The sequence below is a fragment of the Triticum aestivum genome, chromosome 4A (genome assembly GCF_018294505.1).
Source record: "Triticum aestivum cultivar Chinese Spring chromosome 4A, IWGSC CS RefSeq v2.1, whole genome shotgun sequence".
Lineage (NCBI taxonomy): Eukaryota > Viridiplantae > Streptophyta > Magnoliopsida > Poales > Poaceae > Triticum > Triticum aestivum.
Window position 1 is genome coordinate 594,350,643 of NC_057803.1, and position 14,726 is coordinate 594,365,368.

Below are 14,726 nucleotides of genomic sequence, written 5' to 3' on the forward strand. Positions count from 1 at the left end.
TCGATCCGATCTGCCCAGCCGTACCCTTAACTTGAGCATGCGTTTTCCATGCCGTCGCGGTGCATGCGGCCACCATGACCCGGCCGGTACGTGCTCGCGATGGGGCTAGCTAGCTAGCTCACCGGGTACGGACGGGCGGACGGCGGCACATGGACATGGCGCCCCGTTCACGTGCACGCTCGGACGGACGGACTGCGTCTTCACATGCGCCGGCCCGGCCGGTACAGCGACACGTACGGCCGTTGGCACGCAGCGCTCGCCCGGTCCACGATGCACGGCCGGTGCCGGGTGCGTTTGGGAACTGGTGACCGATGGATGTGTGCGTGTGCGTTTGTCTGCAGCTGACTCGTCGCTATATCAAGCTAGCCATAGCTTCTGCCTGACGAGAAATTAATTAGGGCAGGCCGCTAGGACCTAGGAGTAACTTGATTGCAGACTTTGGACCGGACGCATCTTGTCTCGTCTCGTCTCGCCCGGGGTCGCTGTGTCGCAGGACCATTCGTCCCCCTCACGCACGCGTCCGTGACATGAGAGCGAGCGAGACCGATCTCGACCGGAACCGGCCGTGCCTGCGTGGTGCCCTGCTGATGGGCGGCCCGGGTCCATCGGTCGATCCATCACGATCGGCGCTGTGCCGCGGTCCGATATGACACGGCCCTCTCTTTCTAGCTTTCTTACTGTTTTTTTAGGGAAGCTTGCTCACTGTTTTCAACCTCTTATTATCAGGGCTCCCTAAAAAAACCTTCTTATTATCGGGGCTTCCTAAAAAAAACTTCTTATTATCTCACCGTCTAAAGAAAATCAGGGCCACCCGCAAAAAAGAAGAAAAAAAGGCAACTCAGGAAATTCCTGAAAAATCCATTCCTCATATAATGGTTACTATTTTTTTTGTAATTTTGGGATATTGAGTTTTTTATCTCAACCTCACATGCCCCATGATGAACAATAAAAAATATAAACAATCTGTTTTTTGTGCGATAAACATTGATGAATTCTTCACCCTTGCGTGCAAAATTTCGCGATTAAATAAAATTCATGGAGGTCTGTGAAAAAAACCCGATGATTCATAAAGATTATTGTTGGAAGCTGTTTGGAATATCAAACAAAAACAATTGCACAGGCCTCCACAAATGTCATTTGCTCACATTTTTTGAACGCAATTGAAACATTCGTCAATGTTTATCATTAAAAAATCACAATGTTTTGAAATTTGTACTTTTTTTCAATTTTACTCTTCACGGGGGAGCATGTGTGCTCGGGATAAAAAAAACACTTCTGTAGTTTTCGGGTTTTGTTTAAGTAATGACGCTATAACGAATTCCTTGTATTCCTTTCTCTTTCATCTCTCTACTCTTTGGGCATATGATTTTTTTAATTTATTGTCCACATCATATGGAGACTAAACAAAGACATTTGTATACATAAGACCAAAGATGCTCCAAAACTTTCCATCTCGTGGCATGCGGATAAGGAGACAAGAGCCGATTTGGAAGACGATGCGAAGAGGATATGGTACTTTTCTTATCAATGGAGGAGTTCGAGTTTGGTTCGGTTTCTGCTCCACTTGGAGGCTAGGACAAGATGCATATATAAGGACCCATAGGCCTAGGAGAAAAACTCAACATCTTCTACATCACCAACTACGCATGAAGTCACATACCGATTCAAGAGTTGTAGCCGCTAGGGTTTTAGCTTTGTTGTCCTTGTATCGCTCTCACCTCCGTGTTTCTTTAACTACGTATGCCGCCGTATACATGGTTTTGAAAATTTCGTGCACCGACAACATGAATGCAAATGGCTTGAATATTATGAGGATAAAATAAGTAATAGAGTAAGTGAACTCACAAATTGTAACCTGAGACCAATATGAAATACTTAGAGAGAACCAAATACTATCTTAGCATAGAATAAGTTTTTTTTTCAAAGAAACTACCCTGACCTACAATTCAGGCTTTTCCGAAAAAATTATTAGTGCGATGAACTATTTACACGTGAAAGGTGTTAAGAAGATCATGACTTGGGGGTCTACATGCCTACTGAAACACCAAATGATCATGGGATCTTGCAGCGATGGGAAGTCATGTACAAACCTGTAAATGATTCGGAGGTAAACACTGGTTTGAATTATGCACTTAAGCGCATGAAAGTAGTCATAAAATTAGCTACGCGGCACACTACCCCATGTCACATTTAGAGTGAACATATTGAACGCTGTACAATGCATAGCCCACGGAATAACATCAAGAAGGTATGCTTTTTTTTTCTCTTATATATCTCCATCCGAGTTTTTCTCCGATACACCCCTAGAAAAGTTCATAGATTTCGATGTAGATTAAAGATGAAGATTAGTAGATACCCTTTCAATCAAAAATCTCTCTGGAAAAGTAGATTTTTTTATTCATTCTGCGATTTGTATATCAATAATCCTAGACCAACGGGCCTATTACAGGCAAGTTACGGAAGCCCTTCACTAATTCTCTTCGGCCCTGATTTTCACCTGGGTGGCCCCGCTTTCTCCCTTTCTTGCCAATCAAACCATGCCATGTCAGCTTGTAATTAATCTCAGCCTATAAATGTCGGTACGTATAGCATTACTGTTTGTATATACATCCTGATATCATGCTCAGAAAGTCTATGTGGGGAATCTCATATAACTAAAAGTCAAAGGCGAGAATTCACATACCTAAAGACGGATCGCACTATTTCCTCTTGTCAACTTTTACCGAATATCCTTGTCACGAGGTTTTTATTTTTCAAAAGTCAAATCGTGCGAAACATGCATAGTATGCAAGTATATTTTCTTCACTCAACGCTCTGGTAGACATTTTTTTTTTGAGGGATTGTAGACAAAAAATAATAATTCTGTCAAGCTGCACATAAACCTATAAGCCCAGGGCCCATCAATTTCCCCCCAAAAGGGCCCATCACAACCCATTTCCAACGCTTGGAGGACGAACATCGCCACACCACACACCACACCATTTCCGTACTTGTCTGCTCCGTCCGCCTCCGAAGCTTTGCGGCTCCAGGGTTTAGCTAGGGTTCTTCTACCCACGACCGTCCCCGCCCGCCCCGCCGCCGCAGCCATGGCCGGCGCCGGCGCCGGAGAGGACGACGCGGCGTGGGAGCGCGCCATCAGCGCGGCCGTCAAGAGCGCGCCCCTCTCCCCCTTCTCCGCGCCCAAAACCCTAACCCTCGACGGCGCCGTCAAGTCCTCCACCGGCCGCCTCCCCTCGCCGGCCCTCTTCGACCGCTTCCCCTCGCTCGAGGAGCTCTCCGTCGCGGGCGCCCGCCTCTCCTCGCTCGCGGGCCTGCCCCGCCTCCCGGCCCTCCGCCGCCTCTCCCTCCCCGACAACCGCCTCGCCGGGGCCGACTCCCTCGCCGCCGTCGCCGAGTCCTGCGGCGGGACCATCCGCCACCTCGACCTCGGCAACAACCGCTTCGCCGCGGTCGAGGAGCTCGCCCCGCTCGCGCCGCTCGGGGTCGAGTCGCTGGACCTGTACCAGTGCCCCGTCACAAAGCTCAAGGGGTACAGGGAGAAGGTGTTTGCGCTGGTTCCCAGCTTAAAATACTTGGACGGCGTCGATGCCGAGGGCAATGACCGTCTGGAGTCTGATGAAGACGAGGAGGAGGATGAGGATGAGGACGAGGAGGAGGACGAAGAAGGGGCGGAGGACGGTGAAGGGGAAGGGGAAGAAGAGGACGGAGAGGAAGAGGATGGAGATGAAGAAGAAGATGGCGAGGAAGAGGAAGGAGATGAAGACGAGGATGGTGATGAGGTGAAATTTCTCTTCTAATTCCTCTGCTCTTTAGAAATCTGTATTGGTTGGCATTTGATAAAATGTTCCTCATATTGCACTGCACTGCGCATAGGCATTTGATAAAATCTGTATTGGTTGGTACTTCTTCAGTAACCTGCGCATAGGTGACAACTAGTTAAACGGTTAATGAGGTGTATTGGTAATGTTATGGTACTGCACTGCAGGATTTCCTTTAAAACAACGAATCGTTGCTCATAGTGGTAACAATGGTCATTAGAGGACACATAACCCTATTGTTAAGCCATGATGCCCTTACAACCTCATTGCTTCATGTGATTGAGTTAGACGTAATTTGGTTTGTCGACGAGTAATTTGGAACGGAGGAACTAAAACCATGACGAGTAATTTGGAACGGAGGGAGTACATATTATGTACATCATACCAGTATTCAGGGTAACATCTTGAACAGTTCTTTGTTTTAGTAGGCCTCTTCATTTCCTGAAAACTCGGTATAGTGGTATACTGGTACGATGTACTCCCTCCTTCCATCTATATAGGGCCTAATGCGTTTTTCAAGACCGCATTTGACTATTGATAAGATTAATAATACATGAGATGTATAATGTGAAAATTATATCATTGGAAGCTCCTTTCACATACGAATTTGATGGTATGCTTTGTGTAACTTGCATGTCATATATTATTGCTTTAGCACTTGGTCAAAGTTAGTCTCAAAAAATGCATTAGGCCTTATATAGATGGAAGGAGGGAGTACATAGAAATGAGTATCTTAAGTGACAATAAATTTGTTAAGTAGTATACTGGTATGATGTACATACAAATGAGTATCTATAGTGGTGTACTGCTATGATGTACAAATGGGTATCTTAAGTGACAATAAATTTGTTAAGTGGTATACTGGTTTGACGTACATACGAATAGATATCTATAGTGGTGTACTGGTATGATGTACATAGAAATGAATATCCACAGTGACAATAAATTTGTCGACTATTTTACAATGTGTGGCCAAATGCCAAAAGCCCAAAAGGATAGTTGCATTATTATCGGTGTCAAATATGATTAAAATCTTTCTTATCTTCCTCTTCTTTTGTGATTTATAATAATGTAAAGCAAAACCCACAAATTAGGTTGCTGCTCCACTAGGCTGTATTGTTTTCCAGTGCATTTTGAAACTTCTTTAATACAAAGTAGCACCCATATGTTTGCATTCATTTTTGTTGGACAATCTGCAGTATGGTCCTAGGATTTGCTCTTCTCTCCTTGTCTGTACTTTTGTGCTTTAGGACAAACTTCATAGTTCACTGGATATTTGTACAGTTTCTACATGTTTGGTTAAATTGCTGTTTGTCCAGTGTTATGCATTGCATTCTGTGTGACTTACTTTCTTGTTTGTCTTAAACAAAAGCCACTTCTACATTTAGTTTTATTTTTGAGATAAAAGGCATACCCCCTGCTTTTCAAGCAACCGAACAGTGTGCCCCTGGGGCTGGGGACACCAGCAGACCAGCTACAAGATTAAAGACAGAAAACACCAAAACGGCATTACTACACCACAGCAACACCGCTACACTTTTCAGCATCTCAGTTCTTGAACCCAATCAGACTGATCAAAACACAAAACACCCCGAAGTAAGCTCCCTCCTCCCAGGGGAAGCTCTATTACAAGCACAGGCAAGAAAAATGCCAGACAGAGAACTTGAAATCAGCGCCGCTGTCTTCACACCACCTTCTTGCGCTACTCAGTGATCAGCTTGAAGATTAGCTGCCTCCCGCGGTCCTAAAGAACGACCAATTGCTGTAGTAAGAAAGTAACATGATATAAAGCATCAGTATGTTGGCGAAGGATTTTCTTGTAAAAATATATATGCCGTTGAGTATTCCATAGCCCCCAGCAAACAGCGCCACCCCTCACCACACCACCGTGGCACAATCATCCCCCCTCCCTAAATCGCACCCCAGCAATCACATGCTCAACTGAAGTTGGACATGAATCCCATCCCAGAGTCTCATGGATGATGGCCTAGACTAGAACAGCCGTGGGACACAGGAATACATTTATAGTTTTATTAGTACCTTGGCTTTTACTTACAAATTAGGATCTGATGGCAATGCAAGCACACAACATTGTGCTTATTTGCTCTTATTCAAAGATGGTGACATTGGGCTCTGTTTACACACTTGTAGGTCGCTCCTGTTCATTATCAGAACTTGCATCTACCATGCTTCTTATAGAGAAGAGAACCATCTCTGTAATTCTTCATCAACTTCCCTGCATCCTCATTAATAAGGTGACCCAGTAATCATCCAGCGAACAACAACCTAAACCTCACCTGTTGGTCATATAACTTGCGCTCCCTAATTAATTGTATAATAGTACACACTACATGCTGCCCACTGATCTATACTTCTCTTCTAGCTAGCCCAATTGTGCCGTTTATCTGTTTGTTAGCTAATTCAATTGTGCTGTTCTTAGGCTGGAGACGAAGAAGATGAGGCTGAGGACGACGAACCGGATTCAGGCGCAGCCGAGAAGAGCGAGGTTGCCAACGGAAACAAGTCTGCAGGATCTGCCCTGCCAATCAAGAGGAAAAGGGACAATGAAGATGCTGCTGGTGGAGACAACTGAATTTGATCTCGGTTCAAGGTTTGTGGGTTTGTCTTTGCACGCTTTTCAGAGGGTTTTGTGCGGGAGGCGTAGAAGCAGGCAACCTTGGTAGTTTTCTGCAAGGATTTTCTGGGAGTTTCCAAATTTTATTCAAGACGCGCGGGGATCCTCGGACCTGCTCCTTCATGTGAAATTTCTGGTACTATAAATCGAGGCGTTGACTCGGATCACGAGAACCGTCTGTCTTCATCATGGCTGTAATGTAAAGGAGGTACTCCGTTTTTCATTGGTAGCTATAGGGCGCGCGCCGCAGCTCTCTCTGCAGCTGAGAGCACGATTGTTGCGAACAGAACAGGTGCCAGTTTGGGCGTGGCATTGTCGACCGAATTTGCCCCCCTTGAGAAGAAAAGTTCAGTTGGAATTTGGGATCTTAAAATCGAGTTGAAGCATTTTCACTGGCTTGTTCAAAGCAGTACATAGAACATCTGCCAACTAGTTTGAGGGCTCCTTACCAGATGGACGTGAAATAGCAGCGGTCAAAAAACTAGACAAGGCATACAACAGCAGGTCATAATAATGTTAATATACTAGTCGTGGATAAAAAGTAGTCGTACGAAAATTTAGGAGAAAAGTTAGCGATGATGGTACACGATAGTAGTAGTTGGTAAAAATCTTGGACGAGCGGCGAAATTTTATGGCGGGAGAATTTGGCGCCATCCGCTCCACTTCCCGCCCCGCCGCGTCCCTATTTATCGTCCCCCGCCGCAGCCTCAACGCCTCTCCTTGTCTCTCTCGCCGCCGGCCACCGAGAACCCTGCTCTCCGTCGTCGCAATGGCCGCCACCAACGGCGCCGGTGCTGACCCCGTGCACGAGCCACCCCACAAGATCACCAAGATGGCCCCCCTGCTCAAGGTCAAGAAGCTCTCCGACAAGGCCATCCTGCCGTCCCGCGGCTCCGCCCTCGCCGCCGGCTACGACCTCTCCAGGTACGCACGTGCTCCATCGTCACATAATGCCTTGCCTGCTGTTTCCCTTTTGCCCTGACTGCTTCTCTGTCCGGTCTCAGCGCGGTGGAGACGGTCGTGCCGGCGAGGGGCAAGGCGCTGGTGGCCACCGACCTGAGCATCGCCATCCCGGAGGGCACCTACGCGCGCATCGGTGAGTCCCTCTTCTTTTTTCTCGGATCACGTTTCTTGGCTGCGCGTCGGGTGTTTGACGAAATGCTCACCGCCTCGTTCGTGTTCTTTGCAGCGCCGAGGTCGGGCCTGGCGCTGAAGCACTCCATCGACGTGGGCGCCGGGGTGATCGACGCTGACTACCGCGGCCCCGTGGGTGTCGTGCTCTTCAACCATTCGGAGGTGGACTTTGCCGTGAAGCCCGGTGACCGCGTCGCGCAGATGATCATCCAGGTGATTACGACGCCAGAGATCGCCGAGGTGGAGGACCTCGACGCCACCGTCCGTGGGGAGGGAGGGTTTGGGTCCACCGGCGTTTGAGCTTCGAGCCCTGGTAGATAGATCTAGAGAAGTGGTCTGTGTTAAGGTTTAGGTTGGTGGTGGAACCCTAGGGAAGGTACCCATCTTTTGATGGTTGTGTCATTTGTGTGTGGCCGATGTTAAATGAAATCTCGTGATCTCTTCCAGCCAGATTAGAGAAGTTCATGTTGCATATATGACTCCAGCATCTGAACTCCAGCAGAATTTTGAGTCAGTTGTGTCGTGTGTATTGCAGACCCTCTGAATGTGGAATGTTAGAAAAACTCCATCCACACACTTGGGCTACTGATTTGCTCGATGCTAGGTTGGTGCCAAAGAAAGATGCAGCTATTGGCATTACGGTGATGTGGGCTATTTGGAGCAGCCGGAACAGGTTCACTCACCATGAAGAAAGATATCGACCAAAGCGGTCCATGGAGGTTATTTCTGAAATTGTGGGGACGCTGGAGTTTCCCCCCACGACATACACCTACTGCTAATGAGCAGTAGCGATGGGATTTCAGCTTCGTTATGCTAGCCGTCTAGTGAACTCTGTTGCTCATACTTGTGCTAAGGAAGCTTTAGTTGTAGAAAATGTTGCTACATATTTTAATGTAATCCCTGGCTTTCTGAGATGCGCTGTGCACTCAGATTTGCTACCGCTGAATGGATAAAATCCGGAGAGCGAGCGGAGGTTTCAAAAAAAAAAAAAAAACTGGACCAAATCAACCTACGTGCAACATTTCAGAACTCCCATTGGGGTGTTCAATTTTCCAACAAAAAAATACTACTGTATGAAGTTCCTTTGAATCAAAGGAGCCCATTAGAATTCTTTTGCTTTTCTTGTGCTATCAAACACCCGAACCCTGCACACTTTCTATTCTTACATTTTGAGAATCCTTCAAATCAAACAAGACTCACAAACATTCTAAAAATGCAAGAATTACAAGAAAATATTAGGGTTGCAATGTCATGTCCATTGGAATTCTAAGAATTTTGGTTTGTTTGACTGCATCGTAGAAAAAACAAAGGATTCTTTTCACAGGGTATGGTGTTGAAAACCCCACAGTGAAATGCGTGGGCTACTGGACATGTTTTAGTATGAAGGTGCATCCATTCTTGGACAAATGAAGGTCAATTATTTTGGAACGGATGGAGTACACAACAAGAGGCAACACGATAGCGAATGGCTCACTGAACGAACCCGTCAACCATCACAGCACACAGGAAATGAAGCTCGCATTTCTTACCTTACTCCAGAAACGAACAAATTGATTCTTGGTTCTAACAATTCGGCTTGCCAAGCTAGTGCTTTTCTACAGCTAAAAATATATGGTTGTACACAACAAGGGCAGAAAATATCACATGTGCGCTGCTTGCTTTCTGGCGACTCTATAAACAACAGTACGCTGACTTAACCAGGTACAAGAACATCATCACAGCACACTCGTCTGGACAAACTGCATTTTCCATTGGACATAAGGCATGATGCATACAAGATCCTATGCTACAAAACAGACGACGACTTCATCTCCAGCAACCTTTCGAGTTGGCCAACCACCCCCAACACGCGATGAGGAACGCACGACACGGGGAGAACACGCGCCGGGGCTTCAGACTATCTTGCGGTGTCCACTGAAAGCCCAGATCTGGAAATTTTCAACAAGCGGCAATTTTCCGACGGTTAGATAGAATGCTGGAGTTGACTAAAGTTCATTCCATTTCACTTGCAGGTCTCTCCATTAGTAACAAATAGTAGTACCTCATTGAGAGGGGAAATCTGTCTATAACCCACCAAGAAGTACTTTTGCTGATAACAAAGCAAGAGCTAAACAAGCAGATATTGCAAAATAAAAAAGCATGCACCCTTTCAGTATATGTTGAATGTACCACAATGTGCACAATTGTTTCAAAAGATGGACATCATTAATTTTGGAAATATAGCATAAGATGTCCTATGTATGTAACCTTTGTCCTACAACTGATATTTCCTTTCTAGCCCAATTTAGAGTAATGGCATTGGTATATGTAAACTTTGCCCTACAACAGTTCATGCCATGCCATGCCATTCAACTGATCAAGTAGTCCACAATATTATTTTATTTTTCATATTGAAAGCTCATCCCATACCTTCAAATTTTTGTCCCAGCTTCCTGTACACAATGCACTCCCATCGGATGACAGCCCAAGGCAGCTTATACGGCCTTCATGAGAGTTTTGGAGAGTTCCCAAATTAAGCACTACCTGAGTCGTTTTTAAAAAGTATTCACAGGTCAACCACAGTTTTAATAGTATAGGCAATAAATAAAATGGATGATTCATGATATGCGGCAGATGTTCTATATTTCACCAAACGCCACAAGAGTAGTCCTAATAGGCTAATTGCTTGAGCTCATAAAAGCTAGAATATGTAAGTTTTTTGTGGGCACTCTCTCCTCCTGATCAATTATAGGAAGGAAACTGAAGGCTCACAAGGCACCAAAGGGCCTGAATCTAAAAATAAAAGCATGGCCGAAGGAGGCGCTGCAAAAAACTGAAAACTAATTGTGGCTCGAACCACGAGGTCGCAACCTTCAGCCAAACAGCATGGATAGTTCACTGGCCACTGGGGATAAACTCATCAGGTCCAGAGGGTTCTAACAGTATGGGATCAACTCGCAGTAAAGCCTTGTGTTGGCAGCTTGGTGCAGTCTAAACTCTATTCTCTGAAGCATTGTTGGCCTATAGCAGGAATCTACAAGGTGATCTACAACAATACTATTAATGCATGAATTGCATATAGAGATGCTGCAGAAACTAATGTCATAAGATGGGATGCGTACTCAAGTAGACCATACCCAAATGCAAACAACGCATTATGTGTTATCATGATTGTTATTTTGCGAGGCATATGTCAAAAGGGGAAATGCAGCTAGTTCTCCGCAACTGATATTCTTTTCCAATGTGGTTAATTTTCACTTGATAATTACAGCTTTACAATCACATCAGAATGGCTAAACTATTGCTGGACTGTAATGAAGTGAAGCTTATGCAATTTAAAGATCAATCTTGTGGTGTTACTAACCAGGCTTAGCATTTCTGAACTTTGATCTGATTTTTCTATGGTAAATAAATTGTATAGTCAAACTATGTTTCCTTTTCAACCGTATAAAATTTAGTTGTAGCTTCGCAGTAAAACTTGATCAGTCTTATTTTTACATGTCTGGTTTTCATCCCATTATCTACGCTGCAATAAAATTCATGGGAAATGGGTAAAATGCACACCTCGGCAAGAAGCGTGTCCCACACATAACAGTCACCATTAGAGTATCCAGCAAAAAGAAGCCTTCCTGATATGGAAAAAGCGACAGATGTAACAATAGGGAGCTCATTATCATTTCTATCAGGCTCCCGATTGTACACTTGAAGTTGATGGCCTGTTCTCATGTCAAATAATCTGCATGTACCATCATCTGAACCAGTACCGAACCTCTGACCATCAGGGAAAAACTTGACACTGTTAATGTCGCCCTCATGTCCATGATATGTCCGAACTGCCCGACTTGCAATCCTGAGATCCCATAGCCTTACAGTTGTATCACATGAACCCGAGATAAACATATTCGTGTTTAACGAGTTGATGGACAGACTGAAAGGGGTGACAAAAAGATCAGAACACTATGAGTATGGACATAAAAAGTATAGCAACTTATAAAGCTGTGAAACAAGCATGCAGCCACGTTGCCAAGATATCACATCAGCTACTTGATTAATAATTAGACCATTGATGATCTATATCAACAACAATTGACAGAGAAGTCTCACTGACCAAACGCTGCATGTGCCACCATGCAGTAACATTTCCCACTGATTATTAGTTTATTACTAATCACAGCCAGCCCTTAAAAGTAAACTTGCACCGCCAAAAGGTGAAACATATTCTTTCTTTACAAATACGGCCCAGTCAGACAAGATGTAAGATTAATGAGTGTTGCTTTCAAATCAATACCATGGAACTTCATTCAATTCAACATAATCAATGAAACTTGAACAGTATCACATTGTTTTGGTCATAAAATAAGAACCAATGGCCTGTTTGGATCGCTTCCACAAAAAGCAGCCTGAGTCGGGCACGATTCTCAGGTGTCCGATTTTGAAGGCCTGAGGCTGAGATCTCTGCCTGAGTGAATAGCTGCCTGATAGGCCTCAATCCAAACACCCCCCAATATACCACAACAGTAAGCATGATGCTAAATTGAATGCCATAAGAAAAAGACAATTACCTTAACACATCAGCTGTATGCCCTGATGGAAATTCACCTCCAAAGATTGATATCCTCTGGCCAGTAGTAACATCCCACAGGACACACGTTTGGTCACCTGAGCCTGTAATCAAGCGGGTTTCCTGGTCTGGGACATACTGACAGGATGAAACATAGCCTTTGTGTCCAGTAAGTACTCTTGATACTGGCATGTTCCCATCTCTGTCTGCTTGCGAGCTAAGGTTGAATATAGAGCATGCACTATCAAGACCGCCACAAGCAACAGATTGACCATTGGGTGCAAAAGCACATGTCATCACCCATGGACAGTGTAGCTTTATGGCATGTGTTTTCTGACTCGTTAAAGCATTCCATACAATTAGTCTTCCATCTTGTGAGGCACTAACTATCCAGTTCTTCTCAGGAGTCCAATCCAGAGAATATACCTGTGTTGAGTCAGAGATAGTACTTACTACTAGTTATAAAACCATGAAGCCATTAAACATTTCAACATAAGCAACTTTGTGAGGTACTGTCCTAGAAGGAAATCCAAATCGCTCAACAAACAAAACAAATTGACGGAGCATATAATTAGGCATGATAGAGCAGTTCGAGGGACCAACCGATCAAAAAATCTTAGCACCAGGGTTCTTTCTGTGAATTGCAATGCTCTAAAAATTGGTAACAACCCGCATACCTGTTCTTGAAACTCAAAGATCTTCCATGCTACATATTTTTTATTTCAGTTGGTGTCAAACAATAACATGCCCTCAAATAAAAAGAGGGATTCACACAAAAGGACTACAGAACAGCATGGCGGTTATATTTCAAAGCAAAACAGAAATAATTACCAAGGAAATGCTACTATGGAGAGGGATTAGGACTGTTTAAATCAGGCCACACGGGTTCACCAACAGGCTCAACCTTGAGCTGCGGTGATTGCAAGTGGCACATTCCACGTGGGACATCAATGAGCATCTCACAGATTGTTAGTGTTGGTACTGAAGTTTTGGTTGTACTATTGACTCATTTACAAGGGTACGGGACAATGGAAGGAACAGATTCCAGTAGACTGCTCATACAAATTCAACCCAACTACACATTCTACCAATAGGCATGATTACCTGATTAGGAATGCATAGCCAAAATAGTAAACTAAGAACCATAGGATGCTAAATACTTCAATGCATCCATAATTGCGTGAGACTTGGCTCTAGAGTATACCAGAGATCTGATATTTTGCTAGATAACACTGCAATTTTCTTGGACCGCGACAGCGATAACAAAATCCTTATAAAACGTAAAATTATGCCCAACGACCCTGAGAAGTCGACCCATGGGTACTAGCACTGAGAGCTTTTTATTTGATAAGAAGTGAGGCACCTGCGGAGGCGGCGCCTCGAACGCGGGTGGGCGAGCTCACAGGCGCGGGCTCTAGCCAACTGAACACTGCCCAGTTTCCTTAACATGTAAAATTATGCGCGACGACCTTGTTGTCGTCTTTTCGGTTACCGCCATGAGTATGGTAAAAAGACAAGTTTGCCCCGATTTTCCTTTTGCTTTTGGCGCCAATAGGCACGACTCCTCTGCTCCCTTTGCATGAAGCTACCTTCTCTTCCTCTCTAACAGAAGTTATTCCCACCACCATTCCCGAAGCAGACTTCAAGTTAGTCTAAAAAGGCTGTGTCTCAATTCATGAAAAATTAGGCCAAAGCAGCAGCCTCTTCAAAACAAGCACTCATGAATTGCTCATGCTAGACTGGAGGGACCAAACCTCATACTAATCCAGGTTACTTCCTTCACATATGTCCAAATCTTATTCTCGGCAATCAAACTCGGTTATGAATTGCTCATGCTAGCACCACCATTTCCACAATTGGAGCACTAACAACAACTAACAAGCGCGAGACCTCGCTCATTTCTGCTTCAAAATTGAACTACCCCCTGTGCCGAAACGGAGGCGAGAGGCCGAAGAAGTCAACCAAAGAAAGGAGCGAACCTTCCCGCTGTGGCCCTGCAGCGTGCGGCAGCAGACCAGATCCGTGGGGTTGAAGCTCACCGCCGTCCGCCCCTGCGCCTTGGAGTACTTCTCCACTGCACGCCCGCAACACAGAGCAGTCAGCGACAGTTTCAAGCAAACCCTCGAGAGCCGAGAGCTCCGTGCCGGGGGAGGGGGCGGGCTCACCGTCGGTGTCGAGGAGCGTCTGCCGGCGCTGGCGGAGCCGCTCCCGGAGGGAGTTGACCGAGGCCGTCGCCGCCGCGTGCTTCTCCTTGAGCTCCGCCACGGACGCCATCGGGTGGCCGGCCGGCCGCGCTGCCTGCCTGCCTTGAGGTTCGTGCGCCGGTGGGGGGTCTATCTACTTGCCTCTGGGCATGGAGGGGGAGATCCAATGGCTGAGCTGGGAGCTGGGAGTTTGGAGGGGGCGGCGGCGGCGGGAGAGCCGAAGTGGCCGGCGACGACGAACTGACAGGAGGGGATGGGGTGGAGCTGTTGGGGACGCGTTGGGTTTAGGAGGAGTAGTGTCACCTTTTTTTTTTGAGGTAAAAGTAGTGTCACCTGCTGCCCTCCTGAATGACATGTGGGCCAGGGCACAAGGCCCACTGGGGAGAGTTGGCACA

General features: G+C 45.7%; 3 protein-coding genes across 3 annotated transcripts; 2 read left to right on the plus strand and 1 right to left on the minus strand.

The window, feature by feature from the left end:
- Positions 1-2,956: 2,956 nt before the first annotated feature.
- On the plus strand, positions 2,957-6,676 carry LOC123087317 (acidic leucine-rich nuclear phosphoprotein 32-related protein 2). Its single transcript, XM_044509311.1, has 2 exons — positions 2,957-3,779; positions 6,259-6,676. Exons 1-2 carry the CDS (start codon positions 3,087-3,089, stop codon positions 6,409-6,411), a joined length of 846 nt encoding a protein of 281 aa, XP_044365246.1. The 5' UTR covers positions 2,957-3,086; the 3' UTR covers positions 6,412-6,676.
- A 449-nt stretch (positions 6,677-7,125) lies between these two features.
- LOC123087319 (deoxyuridine 5'-triphosphate nucleotidohydrolase) lies at positions 7,126-8,059 on the plus strand. The gene is made up of 3 exons (XM_044509312.1): positions 7,126-7,377; positions 7,458-7,549; positions 7,643-8,059. Exons 1-3 carry the CDS (start codon positions 7,223-7,225, stop codon positions 7,885-7,887), a joined length of 492 nt encoding a protein of 163 aa, XP_044365247.1. The 5' UTR covers positions 7,126-7,222; the 3' UTR covers positions 7,888-8,059.
- A 1,033-nt stretch (positions 8,060-9,092) lies between these two features.
- Positions 9,093-14,630, minus strand: LOC123087321 (guanine nucleotide-binding protein subunit beta). Its single transcript, XM_044509314.1, has 6 exons — positions 14,293-14,630; positions 14,107-14,201; positions 12,129-12,553; positions 11,131-11,494; positions 9,997-10,110; positions 9,093-9,515 (listed from the first exon to the last, which is right to left on the minus strand). The coding sequence occupies exons 1-6, from the start codon at positions 14,399-14,401 to the stop codon at positions 9,480-9,482; spliced, it is 1,143 nt and encodes a 380-aa protein (XP_044365249.1). The 5' UTR covers positions 14,402-14,630; the 3' UTR covers positions 9,093-9,479.
- Between the last annotated feature and the right edge of the window lie 96 nt (positions 14,631-14,726).

What these genes read in the sequence shown, in the direction of transcription:
- LOC123087321 (XM_044509314.1), bottom strand. Translation starts at nt 14,401, where the DNA reads ATGGCGTCCGTGGCGGAGCTCAAGGAGAAGCACGCGGCGGCGACGGCC. An exon ending in GACGCTCCTCGACACCGACG is followed by an intron (nt 14,202 to 14,292) that starts GTGAGCCCGCCC and finishes GCGGGCGTGCAG; the next exon opens with TGGAGAAGTACTCCAAGGCG. An exon ending in GCTGGGACAAAAATTTGAAG is followed by an intron (nt 9,516 to 9,996) that starts GTATGGGATGAG and finishes GAAAATTTCCAG; the next exon opens with ATCTGGGCTTTCAGTGGACA.
- LOC123087317 (XM_044509311.1), top strand. Translation starts at nt 3,087, where the DNA reads ATGGCCGGCGCCGGCGCCGGAGAGGACGACGCGGCGTGGGAGCGCGCC. An exon ending in AAGACGAGGATGGTGATGAG is followed by an intron (nt 3,780 to 6,258) that starts GTGAAATTTCTC and finishes TGCTGTTCTTAG; the next exon opens with GCTGGAGACGAAGAAGATGA.
- LOC123087319 (XM_044509312.1), top strand. Translation starts at nt 7,223, where the DNA reads ATGGCCGCCACCAACGGCGCCGGTGCTGACCCCGTGCACGAGCCACCC. An exon ending in GCCGGCTACGACCTCTCCAG is followed by an intron (nt 7,378 to 7,457) that starts GTACGCACGTGC and finishes GTCCGGTCTCAG; the next exon opens with CGCGGTGGAGACGGTCGTGC. An exon ending in GGGCACCTACGCGCGCATCG is followed by an intron (nt 7,550 to 7,642) that starts GTGAGTCCCTCT and finishes TGTTCTTTGCAG; the next exon opens with CGCCGAGGTCGGGCCTGGCG.